Source organism: Myodes glareolus, chromosome 22, assembly GCF_982192425.1.
Source record: "Myodes glareolus chromosome 22, mMyoGla1.1, whole genome shotgun sequence".
NCBI classification, from domain to species: domain Eukaryota; kingdom Metazoa; phylum Chordata; class Mammalia; order Rodentia; family Cricetidae; genus Myodes; species Myodes glareolus.
The window spans coordinates 61902753-61923201 of NC_142047.1; the positions used below are offsets into that span (position 1 = coordinate 61902753).

The 20449-nt window shown below is 39.9% G+C and overlaps 1 protein-coding gene across 1 annotated transcript in view; it reads right to left on the bottom strand.

The window, feature by feature from the left end:
• The window catches only part of LOC148118628 (contactin-associated protein like 5-1-like), a 901008-nt gene that overhangs the window by 294911 nt on the left and 585648 nt on the right, over positions 1-20449 (bottom strand). Inside the window, exon 12 of the mRNA XM_087900698.1 lies at positions 4904-5023. Coding sequence (XP_087756824.1) covers positions 4904-5023 — 120 coding nt within the window. The remainder of the gene's footprint in view (positions 1-4903; positions 5024-20449) is intronic.

The following is a 20449-nucleotide window of genomic DNA, read 5'->3' on the forward strand; positions in this document are numbered from 1 at the left end:
GAACTGGGATTGGTATATAAAATAAAAAAAATTAAAACAGTAAATTTTTAAAATGTGAATAAATAATTCAATTCCTATCTCAGTTTATTGGCATTTGTAAAGACAGCCAGCATAAACCCTGGTGCTAAGGTCACACTTTCTGGATGGCTTTGCTATGTATTTCACTGCATCACAACTCACTCCAATTTAACAACATAGAAGATTTAAGATTCCCCAAATAAAGGCTCATCCTTGATCATCAACATGGAAATTCCTATCTATGACCATCTAAACTATTGACTCAGAATCACCGCAGCAGGAACAGGCCCATTGTGGAAAAGCTTTTTGCTATGGAAGTAGAATCACTGGCCTCAGTGGAGCCCAACACTTCAGGGAGCTGGATCAATCACACACCCCAAGGACCACCTCAAACCATGACCAGAAGTAGCCAAAATAGTTGACCCACTTTGGAAATTCTCTGCTTTTCCTTCCAACAATCAGCATTTTCTAGCTTAGTCCCTACAACACAAGAAGCCATGACCCAAAGCTGAGTCTTCCTAACAAGTGACCCAGATTTTCTTTCTTCTTTCTTGTCTCTTTCTTTCAGACGTTGACCAGCTATCACATGTGCACATTCCAGTGCACTGGGCAGTCCTCACTCTTGCTCAAACATTCCCCTCCCACCATACAGCTTTCAGCCATGACATTACCCATCTCCATGCTTCCTTAGTTCAAGAAACACACTCTTTATTTCCTTTCACATCCTCCATCTCTGGGCAGCTTCTGCGAAGTGCAGCTTTTACCTGTCCTGAGGTGTTTCCCTTTCAACTGTAATAAAACTCTCTTGGAGATGCCTTTGAACTTATTCTTAAATTCTTTTATTAATGGAACTAGGAATGTCAAGAGGGGAATCCTGATTTCTCCAGTACCATCAGGACACAGTTCCCAAGTTTTAGTTCCTCCAGGACTACAGCACCAAATTAGCAAGCCATAAGATCAATTACACATTCTTCCTTAGCCATAAATGAATAAATTATCAAACAATACACCCTAGAAGAGGTAGGCTTCAGAAGCACAGTTCTGGATGAATAAAGTCTTCTATGTTCTTATACTTATGCTATTTTGGAAAGTTTAATTTTTTGTGCTATTGCAATATATACATTTTAATTTCAAAATATGTTTTACTGGAACAGGAAAAAGCCTGAATGTGGGCACTCAAATACAAATATGTGATTTAAGTGTATCTTATGTTTAAAAGAACAAATTTATTTACAGAAAAACAGGTTTAAATTTCTAAGAATTTAGTAACTTAATACCTTGATTTTTAATTATAATTTGTTTTAGCATTTTAATACATTTTTCCATTTTTAAATTTTTAATTATAAACATTTATTAATTTTATAACAAAAAATCAAAATGCTGGTTGCAAATGGAGGTGGAGATTTTCTTTTGTTCAGAACTGCCAGTTTCAAATTAACACACAAAAGCTTATATTAATTACAAAACATTTGGCCTGTGGTTTAGGCTTATTACTATCTAGCTCTTGCATTTGAATTAACCCATTTCTACTAATCTATATTTTGTCCCATGGCTGTCACTTTACCAGTCCCCTGGCATCTTGCTTCTTTGGTGACTGACTTGCCTCTCCTGACTTCCCCCTTCTCTCTGGTTTGTTTGGCTTTCCAACCTAGCCTTATTATGCCTTACTATAGGCCAAAGCAGCATTTGTATTAACCAATGAGAGGAATACATATTCAAAGCATAGAGAAGGATTATGCAACAGCAGCTGATTATGATAAAGAAATATGCAATACAGAGTGTCCAGTTGATGTTTCAGGGATGTGGATTATTACTGGACCAGAGGAATGACATGGTCCCAGCTGGGTAAATAGTTTCTTTGTTTGTTACCTGCAGCAAATCATGAAATTCTGATATTCTATTTCTTACATACAAGTTGAAGACTTTTTAAAAATCTATTTGCTTAGATTTTTTTCTGGTAGAATTAACAGAGATGATATTTGGAAGATCCAATTAAACTTCCTGAAATGTATGAACTCAGTAACTGGCAGTCACCCTAGAGTTCCTGGATATATGTGACATCTTCTACTTAGCAGTAGGTATTTGGTGTTTTGTTTGTTTGTTTGTTTGTTTTTTGCCTTCTCTTATACCCAAACCACCTCTTTTTGGAAAGCAAGGACCAGGGTGAATTTGCATCTAAATACCTTATAAATCTTATAAAAAGTACATTTGGTGAATTTGGATATCCTAGACTATCCTAGAATTCAGTATTTTTTTGACTAAGAACTCATGTGAGAGTTATATTTTGAAAAGAACAAGCCCAGTCCTAGAGTAGGTTGTTGAATAGTAGTAGGTCACAACAACCAAGAAAGCAAAGAACACAATTTCTATTCCTGCTCAAAAGCAACTACAAAAAAGGCAGATCTCTGTGAGCTTCAGGTCAGTCTGGTCTACAGAGAGAGTTCCAGGACTGGCTCCATATCTACTGTAAAAACCTACCTTGAAGAAACAAATCAAAAACAAAAACAAAAACAAATGAAAAAGCAAAAAACAAAACGAAAAACAACTACAAGGTAGCTAGCATCCAGCCACTCTTCACTAGATGAAGTACTATGGGAAAGCAAGAGAACAAAAACAAACAAGAGCCACCACAATGACAAAATGTTGGCCCTTTCTGTGCACACTGTCTAGTGCATGGTCTTTGCATTTGGTTGGAAAAACCATTAAACATGCTTTGTCATTACTTCTTGCAGTGCTTCCCCTACATTCTGCCTACAGCATCACAAGGCTGTGTTTCTGAGTTCACTGTCACCTGAACAACAACAGGGTCATTCATTTGCATATTCTTAGTGCCTTGGACACTGCATGTCCAAAAAGAGCTGTATAAGTATGCTGATGCACTGAAGTGGAGCCAGGGGCAGAAATATTCTATGAAATGTGAAAGGCCTGATTTTTGCTGCTTTGCTACTTGGTGCATCTGGCATCTCTGAAGACCAGGGTTTGAAATGAATTGGTAGTGGGGTGTGTGTGTATGTGTGTGTGTGTGTGTGTGTGTGTGTGTGTGTGTGTGTGTATGTGTGTGTGTGTGTGAGAGAGAGAGAGACAGACAGACAGACAGACAGACAGAGACAGAGAGAAAGAAAAAAAGAAAGAAAGAAAGAAAGAAAGAAAGAAAGAAGGAAGGAAGGAAGGAAGGAAGGAAGGAAGGAAGGAAGGAAGGAAGGGGAAGGAAGGCCAATTAATGACAGTCTAACAATCATAGTAGGACTACTGGTAAAGCTAAATGGTCAAAAAAATATCACATATCACATCAATGTTTGGCACTGTAGAATTTTATTATAGAATAAATAACCCATTAAGTACCATTTTAAAATATTTTTTTAACTTGTAAAGGGAGCAAATATGTACCAATGTAAATTTGTGTGAATTAGAGAACAACTTATGGGAATCTTGTGTGTGTGTGTGTGTGTGTGTTGTTTTTCGAGACAGGGTTTCTCTGTGTAACTTTGGAGCAATGGAGCCTGTCCTGTAACTCACTCTGTAGACCAGACTGGCCTCAAACTCTCAGAGATTTACCTGCCTCTTCCTCCCAAGGGCTGAGATTAAAGGTATGTGCCACCACGGCCCAGTTTAACATGTGGGAATCTTGCTGGAGTCTGTTTTCTCTTCCTACCATGTGGTGACCAGGGATTAACCTCAGGTTATCAGATTTGGCACCGATGGCCTTTACCTGCTCAATCTCAGATGTCATTTCTGAACCTATGCAATTAATTTTTAAAGGAGTTACACACTCTTAGGATATTCCATAGAATACACGCTCCCTGATGAAGAAGATGATGATAATGATGAAGATTGTGGAGATGATGATGACTTTCAGGAAAACTACAATGCACATAAAAAGAAGCTATACCTATATAGAAATTTTGTAAAAAGCTAATTGGAACTTCAGTGATGGGGGAAAGTCAAAACTGCAGATTCAATGTACAATTACCTTGTAAAACCTTGGCCTATTGAACAGTAACTTATTGACCATCTCCAAATATAACACAACATTCTGTGACTCCCTGGCTAGTACTCTTGAAATAAATGAAGTAGTCCCTTTGTTTCATGAACATAAAATCTAAGAAATTATCAGATAGTATGTGAGACTCAGAGCAGAGACATTCATCTTTCCTGAAATCCTCCTACCTGATGTTTAACTAGCCTATAGAAAAGTATCTTGGTTTACAATAAATCATCATGAAACTATTAATATGATGGAACATGGAATTTGTGGTAACCTTTATCTATCTTCTCAGTTTGATCATTTCTACTTGCTTCTAGAATAAGAATTTCTTATTTTTAAATAGCTTTCTAGAATCTCTTTTCCCTTTTGAGGTGAAGCCTATATTTTTAGGTCCTCACTTGCTGCTCCAACACATCTGATTATCTATGATCTTCACAACTTCTTGGTGTAGTAATCTCTTTCCCATTTCAATGATGAACGGCTGAAGCTCAAGAAAGTAGGACTCACTCAGACACACAGTTCACAGAACCTTCTATGAATGAATTTTCCCCAATGACTTTTATGCCTTGGCTTTTTGTGTTTATTTATTTTGTTCTTATCTCCTTTTCTTTTCGCTGTTCATTTTCTATAGAGAAGATGACCTTGGCAAGCCCTACAGAAAATAGTGGGTAATTCACTCTGGATTTTTGGAATAGTCTCATTACCTTTACCAAACTTCCTCTACTATTCCCTCAAAAAATAACTAAGCTAATTCTTAAGATTTATCAAGATAGGCTCCTTCCCCCACTGAAGTTAGTCCTGTCAGATTTTGTTCACTCAGGTGTCCCATTGCAGAAACTCCATTCCTTCTCATACCAGCAGTTACCCAGGTTTAGCAAGCTTGGAAAACATGGCCCTTACCAGTGATATTGCAGTACACCTGGAGAGGTCCCAGCGGCCCGCTGCCATCAGAGTCAACATAGAAGAATCCAGCCTTGTTCCCTTGGTGTCTGTACACCTCACAGGATTGCTCATAGATGGCTGGAAAGATAGAAAGATAAACTTTACTTGGCTTTGAATATCCTTCTGCAGGGGTCAGTAGCTCATATTTAAGCCTACTTCTTCCTTTCCCTTCCTGTAATGCTCCAAGAGCCTTTACAGCCCAGGGTTCTAGTACTTCGTGAACTTGTTCCCTATTTTAGTTTTATTTCTGTTGCTGTGATAAAATAACCTGACAAGAAAGCAACATAAGGGAGAGAAGTCTTGTTTTAGCTCCCAGCTTTAAGATGCCATCTAGCGGTTTGGAGAAACCACAATTGCAGGAACTCAAAGCAGCTAGTCATACCACATCCACAACCATGGAAACTCAGAAGCAAATGCACATTTTTCTACTTGCTGGCTTAATTATACACAGTTTGGTCTTTCCATCAAATCATTCAGAAACTATGCTGTTTGAACTATTTTCAACTGACCACAGCTGGAGTCATTTATGAAAACAGAATCTCAATGGAGAAAATGCCCCCATATGACTGGAGAGTAGAGAATTCTTTGGGGCATTTTATTTATTAATGATGAATGTGGAAGAGTGCAGTTTACTGAAGGCAATGCCACTCCTGAGAATATTGTCCTGTGTGGCCTAAGAAAACAAGATGAGCAAGCCAGTAAGCAGAATGAATCCATTGCCTCCCTTCAGTTCCTATCCCAGGTTCCTGTCTTGAATTTCTTCCCTGATTTCCCTTCATGAGAAAATATGAAAGAAAACTGAAATAAGCCGTTTCCTTGTGGTCTTTATTGTAGCAAAAGAAGCATAATTAAAACAAGGACTCCTGTGTAGAGAATGGTGCCATCCACAGTGGGTCTTCCCACACCCATTAACTTAATTAAGACAGTCTACTACAAACGTGTCCTCAGAACAACCCAATAGTGATAATTCCTCCTTAAGACTCTCCTCCCAGGTGATTCAGGTTGTGTCATGTGGACAGTTTAAGATAACCATCACACACTATTACTTCTATAATTCTTTCATTCATTCTTCTAAGTCCATCTGAAGGGTACATTGATCATAAAATCTCCCCTCTTATCTGTCCCTGGTACTTGCTGATTTACATTCTGCCCCTATGTCCTTGCAGTGTACTAAGCTAGGATCATCAGCACAGGTCTGTCTTCTAGACTGTGCTAAAGAACCTCTAAGAAGCATGACTGTGTCAGGTGACACTGTGTCACAGCATCTAACATGTCTCTAAAAGGCGTCAGAGTTCAACAATGTTTGGCTGGTAAGTTTAAAATTCACATTGTTTAGCAATAAAACACGAGGACGCTGTCTTGGGGGATGTGTGTGTACATGTATTTGTGGGCTTGTATGTGGCACCAATAGTCAATGTCAGAGGTTTGTTTCTTACTTGTCACCATTTTGTTTTCTCCTTGCCTATTCCTTGGCTAGAATTCCCGACCAGTGGGCTTTAAGAATCTTCCTGTCAACACCTCAAAATGAGGATTACAAATGTGCACACCATGCCTGCTTTTATATGCTCTAGGGATCAGACTCAGGTCCTCATGCTTTCAAAGTAAGCACTTTACCAACCGATATATCCTCCAGGCGAAAGGAACAGTCTTTTACACTTATATGTGCTAAACTTAGGAAAGTAACTGATATAATATTGCATACAGTTTCAATCCATTTCCACCTGACAATTGCTGCCTAATTTACAGATAATGTCAACAAGGATAGTTTCACTAAGGGACAGAGACATAGATAAGAACAACAGCCTGTGTCCTCATGCTTACAGGCCGTGACAGGCACAGAGGTCCTTTCATGCTCACATAGGAGCCAGAATAGGAAGAGGTCACAGGGGTCACATAATTTGGAGCATTAGCACAGCTGTGGACTTGATAAATATTAACTTTACTAAACCCATCAGATTTGGAAGAATGCAAAGCCAGCATTGTAAAAGACACATTAACAATCTTAGGAATAAAAAAATTTTATTTGATGCTTCACACAAAATCCTATAATTTGGAACAGCATGTGCACAATGAATTATGTCATCTAGTTGTGCTTAAAACACTTCAGTGACTCCTAACATCATTCCAGATAGAGCACAAGCTTGTCACCTTAGCTGACTTCTGCCCCTGTGACTAATGCCCCATCCCAGGAATATGAAGCTACCATTCATCATGATCAAGTGTGAGGGGAGCTTCAAATAATTCATTATCAGTCAGGTCCTAAAGCCTGAGAGAGTTAGAAATTCTTATACTTTGGAGTGAATTCAAGGTTATACTTGCATTCATGGAACTTTCTCTGGTATTAATGCACAATTTCTGAAGCAGAGGTAAATGAGGGTGTCATGGTGTGTGCCCTGAACACTGAACACAACAAGCTGAACCCTGATATTTCCATTGGTGAAGTGCTTGCCTGGAAGAATACAATCTTCAGAATCTACGTAATGCACTTTGATATGCACTATACATGAGAATGCCAGCTAGTATGAGCAGCTATCACCAAACCCACCTACACTCATAGGAGGGCAAACACATGAGAGAAGTTGCCACTGTTGTTTTCTCAAGAGCATGAAAGGTAAATAACACCCAGAAAACATGGGAGCATTTACTTAACTGCTGAGATCACCTAACCAGTGAGATAGCTCAGAGAGTTATAGTCCTGGCACTTACATGGTAGAAGAAGAGAACAGGCTGCTGCATGTTTTCCTCTCACCTCCACATTTATTCTCTAGCATACACAATCACAAAATGTAGTCATGTGAGCACACAATTAAATAAAATTGTAGTATTTCACAAATAACTTGAACCCTAGAAATGAACTGGGCAAATGTTTGCATTATGGCCACAATTTAGTACCTACATTAGTTTGGGAAAGTGGCTTTACCTTTGCTGGCCTCTTCTAAGGTAATTTCCATGACGGACACCTCATGTTATTCAGATACTCATGCTTGTCTTGGTTAATGCTCTCATTGCTGTTACAAAATACCCGACAAAAACAACATAAAGGAGAAACAGTTGTGTCTGGCTCACAGTTCAAGTGGACACAGGTCATAATGGAGGAGAAGACAAGGCAGTTGGCATAGGTGCCGGGGTTAGATTATTAGAAAGCAGTAGCCACCATATTCACAGCTCCTGGATTGCTCCCTGAGGTAGAAGCCACTGGCCTCCTCAGGAGAGATTCTGATAGAAAAGTCCTACCTGAGACATCTTAGGAGACTCTACTACAGCCACAAAGGTGAGCAAAGCGTCACAATATTTGAAGAGAGGCTGGTGATCTACTTTACATTTTAAGATAGTGTTATGTTTCTCATAAAACTCATATCTTCAACTTGAAGAACTGGATCCACCTGTAATTGTTATATGTTTGGGATAATTTTGCAATGTGAATTTGTTGTTTCTTAAATTGTACTTCTGCATGAGTGTGTGTGTGAGTGAGTGTATATGTGTGTGTGTGTGTGTGTTTACATGCACACAATGTCTGTCTTTGCATCTTCACACTGGTTTGCTCCATGTCGTAGTTAGGGTTTCTGTTGCTCTGATAAACACCATAACCAAAAATCACATTGGGAAGAATGTGATTAATCTTGACCTTGTGTTCACCATCCAGGGAAGTCAGGAAGATAGGAACTTAAAGCAAGAACCTTGAGTCAAGAATTAATGATGGAGCTCTGAAGTAGTATTGTTTACTGGCGTGCTCCTCATGGTTTGCTCTGGCTGATTTTTATACCATTCAATAGCACCTGCCATAGATAGCACCACCCACAATGGTCTAGTCAAATGTCAAACATTATTTAAGAAAATGCCCTGCAAGATTTTCTACATCCCAATTTAATGGAGGCATTCTCACAACTGAAGTTCCCTCTTCTCAGATGACTCGAGCTTATGTCCCGTTGACCAAATCTAGCCAGCACAGCATTCTGAGGTTTGCAAATGGAAGTCAGGGGACAACCTCATGTGTCTGTCTTCATCTTTCTCCTTGTTTGATTCAGATTCCTTTGTTGTTTTTCCACTGCATAAGCCACAGGCTAGCTGGCCTGTGACAGTCCAGAGTAGGAGCACTCTCTGGCTTATATGTGGATCCAGGAGATTTAAATTCAGTCCTTCATGGCAAATGCACTATCACCCATTGAACTGTCTCTCCACATTCAGTTCTTCTATTTCTATATAAGGATTCAACTCTGAAGATTGGGTACTTTCTCTCTTGCTTTCATCTATGCACTCTAAACCCTTAAAACCTTCTTGTTCTTATTTCCTGTGCTTACTTGCTTGTTTTGTTTTATCATCTTAGTTTAGTTTGCTTGTTTAGTTGTTTGGTTGGTTTTTCAAGATAGTTTTTCCTTGTAGCTCTGAGTGTCTAGACTTGCTATGTAGACCAGGCTGGCTGTAAACTGATAGAGATCTACTTGCTTCTGTCCCCCTCCAGAGCGCAGGGTTTAAAAGCATGCACCACCACCACCCACACTCAGCTTTTTTGTTGTTGTTACTGTCTCTGTTTTGCTGAATGTGTACCACCTGTGTTTTTAACTCTTTCTAGTCATTATGAGTTGAAATTACTGCTGAAGCATGAGGTGAGTTGTGTCAAATAAGACCAAGTGTGTCTTTCTTTTCCAGCATCCATTTCCTGCATAAGTTTGATTTCGGATGCCCAAAGGATATGAGACACAAGATTGGGAAAGCATCAAAATGTACTTACAGTGTCTTTTGAGAATAACACAGGGCACAGTCTTACAGACTGCAGATTTTGTTGAATTTTTCTGATACAGGTGTGTAACACATGAGGTTAACTAAGACATTTAGGGTTAAAAGACCCTAAAGAAAAGGAGCCCATTTCTTCTTTGGCTAAAAGCCAGATATGTCTCTGTGTCTCTGGTTAGCCTCATTTTTTGCCAGAAGTCAGAGATGTCAGTTCCTCATCAGAGGGGATACTGAACATTAATCAAGACCCATGAAGGGAAAATAAGCAGAGCTCCATAAGCTTGAGGTCAGCCAGTGCTACATAGAAACACCCTTTTTCAAAGCAAACCAAACAAACAAAAAAGGAAACTAGAATGTCTGGCCTGGATGGCACTTAACACTGCAGCGGTGCCAGTTCAGTCATGTGACTTTTGGACTGAGTTAACCTGAAGCCATGCTAAGGAGATAGAAGGAATAAGTGCCCTACACTGAGATGCTTCACAAAATTACTGTTTCTGATGCAGTCATTATGAGGTGAAACAACATGAGGTACATCTAGGTCTGGTACCTTTTCTGAATCCTTATTTAGTGTTGCCCAGATGACTAGGAAGCCACAGGGAAGACGGTCACCCTGGACACAGTCATACAGTGGGCACCAGCATCAAATTACAAGTGATTCACGGACATAGATATTGACACATGAATGTTCTTGTGGGAAAGAAGACTCAGTATATTTATAAACTAGAAGTGTCAAAACTCCTAGCAATGATTCAAACTTAGATACAAGAAAATAAGATGGTCAAACACACTTAAAATTAATGAAAAAAGAAAAGGTAAATAACTTAATGTAAAAATATAAGATGTCAAATGGAAAACCAATATTGACATCACAAAATATTAATGTTAAGTCTAAAATTTGATATAGGACATGGAGGCAGACAGCCCTGGAGGCCACAAGACTTATTTAATTCAACAGAGAACATGATGGAGCTCAAAGTGAAAGGGAAGGAGTTCAGATTATCCAGAGCAGCAAAGATGTCTGCTTCATTTCGACTTTTGTGGTGAGAGGAGGTGGCTGTCTCCTACTGAGAGAAAGTGTGGGAGGAGCCTTGCTAGCATGTGACTCAGACACGGGGAGATATTAGGAAAGGTCACATATAATTAACTGCTGCTCCTAAGACTGGAAACCTGATATCCTTGGGGAAATTAAGAATGTCATGCTAGGGTTGGAGAGATGGCTCAGTGATTAAGAGCACTGGCTCTTCTTCCAGAGGTCCTGAGTTCAACTCTCAGCAACTGTATGATGGCTCACAACCATCTCTAGTGGGATCTGAAGCCCTCTTCTGGCATAAAGCTTCACATGCAGATAGAACACTCATACATAAAACAAATAAGCAAACCTTTGAAAAAAAGGAATGTCATGCTTTTGGAATCTGAACAATTGGAGAATTTTCAGACTCACAGACACACAGTCTGACTCTCCTTGTAGAATCAAATGTGGCAGAGTCAACACTAAGGATGACTCTGTTTTGGGATGTTAGTCTTTCTGCTACAGATTCCCAGACCTGCTATCCTTGGAGCGCTGTTCATTGTTGCTGACGCTGCAGATGACTGGAGCTGAATCAGCTCCTACCTTATGTTTAGCATCATCACTTCTCAGTTGTTCTTAGCTAAAACTGAAGATGCAAGATAATGATTTATTGAAATGGATGCTGAAATACAGAAGGCCAGTTAGGAAAATAAGTATGAATATATCCAAGGAAAATGAAGGTATTGTTATTTCTGAAAATGATATTTTTGCTAATGGAAACAAGCTTGGGGAAAGCGGCATATGATGCTGCACCAGCAGCTGAGGCAGGAGGATATTCATGAATACGCGGAAAAGTCAGGCTACAGAGCAGAACCCTATGTCAAGCATCAGATAGACAGACAGCCATTGCACTGATAGACTCAAGTTCCAGTCTTCCTCAATAAATGTTATCAGATGCTCTTCCTGCCACTGTCACTGTGCATGCTAATCCTCAGTCCATCTTTTGGCCTCCCCTGTTTGATTGCGAATGCCTATCGTACATATACTTTCTCTGTTTGTAAATGGTCCATTGGGATGGGGAGGTAGCTTTGGATATAAAATGTTAACTGTGTAAACACAGGGATATCAGTTTAACTCCTCAGAACCCAAGTACAAGCCAGGACTGTTAACAAGTGCTTGTGATCTGAGCACAGGAGACTTCAAACACAAAGAGCTTTAGATCCTGACCAACCAGCCAAGCCTACCAAATGAGTTCCATGCAAGTGTCTCCAAAGGCAAAGTGGAAAAGGTACGAAGCCATGTGGCTAACATAGATGAGAATACTGGGTTAATATAAGTGATAAGAGCTAATAAGAAGACGAAGCTAATGGGCCAATCAGTTTATAATCTTATGGAGTCCTCTGTGTGATTTTCTTTGGGGCTTGCCAGCTGTGGGGAACTGGGCAGGACATAAACCCCAACAAGCAGACCACTTCATGTTACAGATGGTGACTAAGGAATGACAGTCAAGATTGTCCTCTGGCTTCCACATGCACACACACACACTCGAATGTACACAATTAATGGCTATTAATTGAAAATTTCTTTAGATGGTAAAAGCTGAACTAAGGAAAGCCATCAGATGCTCTGGGAATTTCTGCCTCTGCAGCAGCAGTAGAACTCAAAGCAGTGTATAAGATGTAACTTTATGCATGCTTTTTGAGTATTCTAGATTAGCACAGAAAGAGACCTATAGGAGAATCACAGCATACTCTGCTGTGGAGAAACTGAATGCCTAAGAGAAAATGAAGAGGAAGTTGTTGGTAGGGTTTTCTGTGGAGGGCCGCAACCGCATTCTCCATTGCTTCAAGGGACAGAGGTAGAGATTGACCTCTGTGACCTCAAGGTGTGGTAGTACACGCCTTTGGTCCCAATGCCTGGGAGGCAGAGACAGGCAGATCTCTGTGAGTTCAAGGTGTTGTAGTACACGCCTTTAATCCCAGCGCATGTGCTTGGTAACTTTCTACTGCTGCGTCCCTGCCTACTCCCGAGGCATCATCTGGGTTGATGGGCAGCGGACCAATCCAAGAGTGACACGTCCGAAGCGAGGACTGTTTCCTATATATATGTTGGGTTCCCCTCGTCCTGGGTCTCCGCTTTGGAAGCTTATGCTCTCTCTCTCAAGACGCATTAAAGCTTTTCTGCAGAAGGATCCTAAGTGTCCCGCGTCGTTCTTGCGGGCGAGACGGTAGCACGGGACAGTTTTTGGATGGCCATCAGTAGAGTGCTTACCCTAGAGGCCCAAGGACCTGAGCTTGGTGATAGAAGCCACATAGACAGCTGTGTGGAATAGTGGGTGCCAGGAATCCCAGCGGAACTGGAGAGCTCCAGGTGCAGTGAGAGACCCTATCACCAAAAATGAAGTGTAGAGTAAGTGCATAAGATATCCAACATTGACTTACGTCATCCTTATGCACACATAGGTATGTGCATATGCTTATATATTGCATATACAAGCACACCCAAGAAAAGGAACACATGTATTGCTGGAAGTTTGGAGAAATCTCTGTGGTCACCAGACGATACCAGCAAAAGATCTCTTGGGATTTTTAGCCTCCCTAATAGAATAATTTAAGAATTATAATTATAAATAGATTTAATTGGAGGCCCAAAGAAATTGTATGAAATTCCTCAATAATTAATAAAAATATTATGCTGTGAAAACACTTTTAATAAAGGAAATCCCCAAAGCAGATAAAGCTGAAAAAATCACAGCGGCTGCTCAGAGACGGTGAAGGGAGAAGATAGAGAAATAAAATTCATCTGTTTGAGGTAAGCAGACTTGGAGATGAGCCACATGGTGACAGGCAGCCACAATGTGGGAAAGGGAGTGTCGGAGAAAGGAGAAAGTCTGAGTACCAGGGAACACATTCTTAGGCTCCAGTCAACATCCAATAGAGAACGACAGAAGAGAAGAAAACGGAAGATTTTCTTAGTAACAACTCAAGAATGCCCACAGATCCATGAGACAACTCATGGGAGCTTCCAGTGACTGCACAAGGGAGTAAGGATTCTAGGAACAACTTTACCTAAATAAAAAAACAGTTCTTTTTTTCTCTTTTAGCAGATCTTAAGAATCTATCTTCTGGAGGCTTAGTCCCATGGCCAAGAGACGGACAAGCCTAATATTAACTCTTAAGGAAGGAGACAATGGTATGTCTTCAGCAAGATGGAGATTCAATTCTTTATGCACACAAAAATGCTTTTGAGTTTGTTGCATTAAAAAAGCATCCAGTAAAGTGAGCATTGCTGTTGAAGGGTTACAACCATGAATTCATGCATTTATCACACTCCTCCGTGAAGAAGACAATGGTAGACACAACAGGGTTCTTCAGAATAAATTTTTATACAAACAGAGCATATGTGTAATGTGAACAGACAGAGCAAACGGATCTATGTTTTCATATCTAAGAGAAATAATCTGAGTACTGTTCTGGCAGATAATTTATTGACTAAGGTACAATTTGAAATGTCCTTGTGATGTTCTCTCTCATTAGAGATAATGACAGTATTTAGACAGTGAAATAGATTTATTTAGACCTCATCTTTTCAAGTGCCAAGGTCAGAGCTATAGTTTTGCAGCTTTGTCATTTATATTCCTACTGCAAAATTATGGAAACAAATATGAAACTCAGCAAGTGTGTGTGTGCATGTGTATCTGACCACTCATGTGTGCGTGTAGTGGCCACAGATTGACATGAGGTGTCTTCTGCGGTCACTCTCATTGCTGCCTACCCCCTTTTAAATTTGATGTCCACAGGACTTGGAATTCATGTGAGGTCAGTGGAAAACTTGCTGGAGAAGGTTTTCTCCTTTCATCTTGTGGGTCCTGGGAACCGAACTCAGGTTGTCAGATTTGTTGGTAAGCTCCTTAACCCTCTGAATCAACTTGTAGGCTTGTGCATCTTGGTTTTTGAGACTGAACCTGAAGCTCACCAATTTGGCTAGACTGGATGATCAGTGAGTCTCAGAGATCCACTGGTCTCTGCCTCTCAAGCACAGGGATTGCAAACATATGCTACTACCCCTGAGTCCTGGGTATGGGTGCTGGGAATTAGAACTCAATTGTTCATGCATATATGGTAAGCTCTTTGACCAGTGAAATCTCTCTTTAACTTCTCTGTACATACTTTGAAAGCCTTAAAAATGTTTCAATTCTTCTTAGCAAGTCTACTGTTATTCTTATTCTACACTGTATATATATGTATATGTATATGTATATGTATATGTATACACACACACACACACATATATATATATATGTTCATAGCAATTAGTTATTTTAAAAGAGTCCATGAATTTAATGGAGAGCAAAGAAGGTATATGGAAAGGTATGGAGGGAGGAAATGATATAATTATAATCTCAAAAATAAATGTAGTCATGTAAAAGTATTTTAGTCCTGTATCACTTACCACATGATTGCAATTAGTTACAGATCTACATACAATTCTTGCAGATATAAATAAAATCAAATTAACTCTAATAGCTAAGTAAGCAATTGTGGAACATTTTATTCAGCAATTATTTAATTAAGTTTTTCAAGCCCCAGTGCAGTAGACTTTTGAGATTTTGACTTGAGCTTGTTTCAACAAAGAAAATAAAGACAGTATTAAAACACAATCACAAAATTCAGTTCAAAGACTATGAGTAAATTACACTGGAGGAAGAAGAGTTTTTAATGGCCCAAGCCCCAGACCAAATTCAGAAGGCAGAGCAAAATGTCAGGTTGCAATAGTAGACCTCAAAGAAAAAGTAAGATGTTCTTTGGTCTCCTGGGCTACAGTGCATTAGACACTGATGCTGAAGGCATGCTCTTAACAGTGTCTGATAAAGGCAGGATGCCTGCCAGGTGAGTTCTGGTGAATTGAAAAGGCTAAGACTGATACATAGTTTCAGCTTTATTTCTACCCAAGTATCATCTATGCTTCATTGTCTCTTTTAAAATAAGCTATTAGCAGCAGTCAGTAGCAGCAGTCACTACATACTATTCACAGCAGTCACTGTATAATATACACAGTAGTCACTGTATACTATACACAGCAGTGATTATATACTATACACAGCATTCACTGTATGCTATACACAGCAGTCACTGTACACTATACACAGCAGTTACTGTATATTATACACAGCAGTCACTGCATAGGATACATAGCACTCACTGTATGCTATACACAGCAGTCACTGCATAGGATACACAGCACTCACTGTATACTATACACAGCAGTCACTGTATACTATACACAACAGTCACTGTATACTATACACAGCAGTCACTGTACACTATACACAGCACTCACTGTATACTATACACAGCAGTCACTGTATACTATACACAGCAGTTACTGTATATTATACACAGTAGTCACTGAATGCTATACACAGCAGTCACTGTATGCTATACACAGCAGTCACTGTATACTATACACAGCAGTCACTGTATACTATACACAGCAGTCACTGTATACTATACACAGCAGTCACTGTATACTATACACAGCAGTCACTGTACACTATACACAGCAGTCATGTATACTATACACAGCAGTCACTGTATACTATACACAGCAGTCACTGTATACTATACACAGCAGTCACTGTACACTATACACAGCAGTCACTGTATACTATACACAGCACTCACTGTATACTATACACAGCAGTTACTGTATACTATCCACAGCAGTCACTGTATACTATCCACAGCAGTCACTGTATACTATACACAGCAGTCACTGTATACTATACACAGCAGTCACTGTACACTATACACAGCAGTCATGTATGCTATACACAGCAGTCACTGTATACTATACACAGCAGTCACTGTACACTATACACAGCAGTCATGTATGCTATACACAGCAGTCACTGTATGCTATACACAGCAGTCACTGTATGCTATACACAGCAGTCACTGTATGCTATACACAGCAGTCACTGTATACTATACACAACAGTCACTGTATGCTATACACAGCAGTCACTGTATACTATACACAGCAGACACTGTATACTGTACACAGCAGTCACTGCATAGGATACACAGCACTCACTGTATGCTATACACAGCAGTCACTGCATAGGATACACAGCACTCACTGTATACTATACACAGCAGTCACTGTATAATATACACAGCAGGCATGTATACTATCCACAGCACTCACTGTATACTATACACAGCAGTCACTGTATGCTATACACAGAAATTACTAGGTAGTAAACAAGTAGTAACTATGTACTGTACACAGCAGCCCCCATTTGCAAGTGCAGTACCTTATATGTGATACAGAGGACATTGTGCCATTTTGTATTGCAGTAAAACAGTTTGTGAAATCACAGTAAGCAATTTAATAATATGCTGTGAGTAAAAGTGAATATGCAAACCCAGAAGATAAAAACTGTTTTTAACAGTCCATCTCTAAAAGAAGTCCATCCTATGGGAGCATGAAAGCAAATGCTCGTTAGGTTAATGATGAGCTTAGGTGAATGTCCGTGGGCACGGCTGCAATGATGGTTTCTCTGACTACATAAATTAGCAATCTGCAGCTTACCACAGTCCTGGAAAATCATGATCCCCAAGGTCACCACATCAAGGTGAACATATCAGTCTGAAAAGTACCTTACAAGAGATTCGAGCAGGACTGGAGGGAGAGACCAGTCCCTGAGCTCACACGCTGCTCTGCAGAGGCCCTGGGTTCCATTCCCAGCACCCCAGTACACAGCTCACAAGTATCTATAACTCCAAATCCAGTGGCCTGTGCGCATAGCTATATACACATGGAACACATACAAACAAGCAGGCACACACATATACATGAACAAATAAAAATAAGTGAAAATGCTTTTCAAATTTTCAAAAGTCCTCCACTTTACCTTTCCACAAGTTAGAGAAGCATTATTTTAAAACTAACAAAAATATTACAGAATCACAGTGATGTGGGACAGAAATAACTCTGTAGAGGTTTGCTTGTCAAGATGGTGTCTTGCATGCATGAGCACACTAGTTTGATTCCAAAATTCATATTAAACAAATAAGCAAATAGAAAGGCTGGGTTTTTAATCCTAGTAACAAGGAGGCAAATGCTTTTCATGAGTTCCAGGACAATGACAGACCCTGATTCAAACCAAAATAACAAATAAATGTTGACATATTTTGAGAAGCAAAATGAATTTATCCTCTTGCCTCTAAACATATGCATATGTGTACCAGTACAGAAATAAACATGCAGCAAACTGCACACACAAATAACACTGATTAAACAATAACAGACAGAGATTGGTCCACTTCTGTCCCAGGTGCTGAAAAATCTCAGACAAGCACCCTGCACTCAAGATAGATTCCAGCTGTTGCCAGATGCCATCTCCTTCTTTGTTTTCATCCTTTTGTCATCTTAAACTTTTGTGTTTTTAGGAGTATCTCTTAACAGAAGCTGCCATCGGAACCCTGTATGTGAAGATCACTCTCTAACTCACCCAGTGAGTGCGCAGACTAATCTTTTTGCCTCCTCACACATTTCTATGAAGGATTTTGGAGGCTGACAGCACTGAGTTTAACATCATAATAGCTGATAAACATGTGGCCTTCTCAGAGACAGAGAAGGCCTTTAAGGGATTCAGACTTTGCTACTCTGAAACAACCCACTTTGATAATGGTTTTTGTGCTGATGGTATTTAAGGAAAAAACAAATGAACCAAACAAACCAAAAGCAAAAGAAACAGATTCAGAGGCTTAGGAGATACTTCAGTAAACAAAGTGTTTGCTTGCAAGTTTGAGTAGCTGAGTCCAAACCCCTACACACAAAAAGTAAGCTGGTGATTTTGGCGTTCACTTGGAATCTTGGAACTGAAGAGGTAGAAATAAGAAAATTCCTGGGCCTCCCTGGCTAGGCAACCTACCCAGATCACCGGGAAATCGTAACTCAAAAATCAAGGTAGCTAGCTGGAGAGTGGTGCTACACACCTTTAATCCCAGCACTTGGGACGCATAGGCAGAGGGATCTCTGTGAGTTCATGGAGAGCCTGGTCTACAAGAGCTAGTTCCAGGACAGGCTCCAAAACTACAGAGGAGTACTGTCACGAGAAACCAAACCAAAGAAATAAACAAAAAAAAAAAATGGACAGCACTTGAAGAATCACACTGGAGAGTATCCTAGAGTATCCTCTGATCTATACATATACTCATACACGCATATATGTGCACATACCTGAAAGATCACATATAACTATTGTATACACACTGCATTTTGGAAAAAAAAAAGAATAAGAAAAAGACACATCTGGAAAAGCTATCTCCCCACCCACCACTGATTGTCTGAGATCAGGGCATTCATCTGGAAAGCTGTCATACACTGCTCACATCCCTACCTGAAGAACGTAACTCCCAAGACATCTTCTATCAGCTAAAACACAACTCTCAAGAAGCCATTAAAAAAATAGAACATTAATACATATTTTCTTTCCAAATATTTGCTTTCTGTAAGTCTACATACAGAAGCAGGCCCTTGCCAGCTTTGCCTCTATTGAAGATGCTGCACAAGAAGAACTCTGAGTCACTGCTGCCCTGCCTTGCAGTGTTGCTTTGCCTGGAGCTATGGAGAGCACGTTTACCAAACCACTTTGCTTTATCTTGTTTACTGATTTCCTCTTGTTCCAGGGTCTTTGCATGCTAGGGATTCAGGGATACTTGGAAAGCATGCTTCCTCTTCGATGTCAGGAGCATAGGAGAGGCAAATGAGAGGAAGAGGAGAAAGAGAAGAGCCTGCAAGGGCGACAGTGGCTCTTTTTTTAAAAAAGCTGAAAATACAGATGTGGTGGTACATGATGTGCACGCCCAGTGTGAGGAGGCAGAAGCAGGGAGGAGGGACTTGCCAGCAAGGAGCCCAGCCAAAGGATGGACTCCAGGTCCCAGAGAAAGACCCTGTGTTGCGAACTGACTGCACAGCATGGACGAAACAGCACTAGTGTTTGAGCCCTGATCACCATATTATCTCACACTTGCATGCCCAATTATGAGTTTTAGAAACCTGGTGTTTACATTATTTCAAGTTTAAGTTGTTGAATAATGAGATGTTAAGGAATAATTGCTAAGTTTTGTGCTCACGTCAAGTTCAGCACACAGTACGTGTCCAATCACAGTCAGCTGCTGCCACTTTTGATTCCTTGTCGATGTTTAAGTCTATTCAGTAGGCATAGAGCAACTATTACTTTAAAATATTCCAGCTTAGGGAATAGATAGAAGGACAGTATCCACTCACTTAGATCTGAAATTAATTTATAGCAAGTGTTCTGCGTAGGATTCACCCCCAAAATTAAGTGTCATTCCTATACCACGTGCATGAACTCATGCATCCCCCTACCAGAAAAAAAAATATTACCCTTTAGTAATGGTAAAAAGAGAAACCAGGCATTCAGTTCTCAAACAGATGGACATTTAAACTTTGCTCTGTGGTGAGGAAATGTACAAAGCTTAGTTTCAACTGACAAGAGAGGAACTGGGTCTGGGGAAGCACTTGTTAGAGGGGCTAGGGCTGAGACAGAAGAACGTAAGTGCCTCATGCAGACAAGCAATCAGAAACAACACAGGGCGTTCTAATTTCTTTTCTTTCGTGTTGATGAAATAACCTAACAGAAAGCAACTTAGGAGAGAACAGAGTATATTGGCACATAATTCCATCATATTACATTCAGTTACATCCATCAAGTTACAATCCATCATACT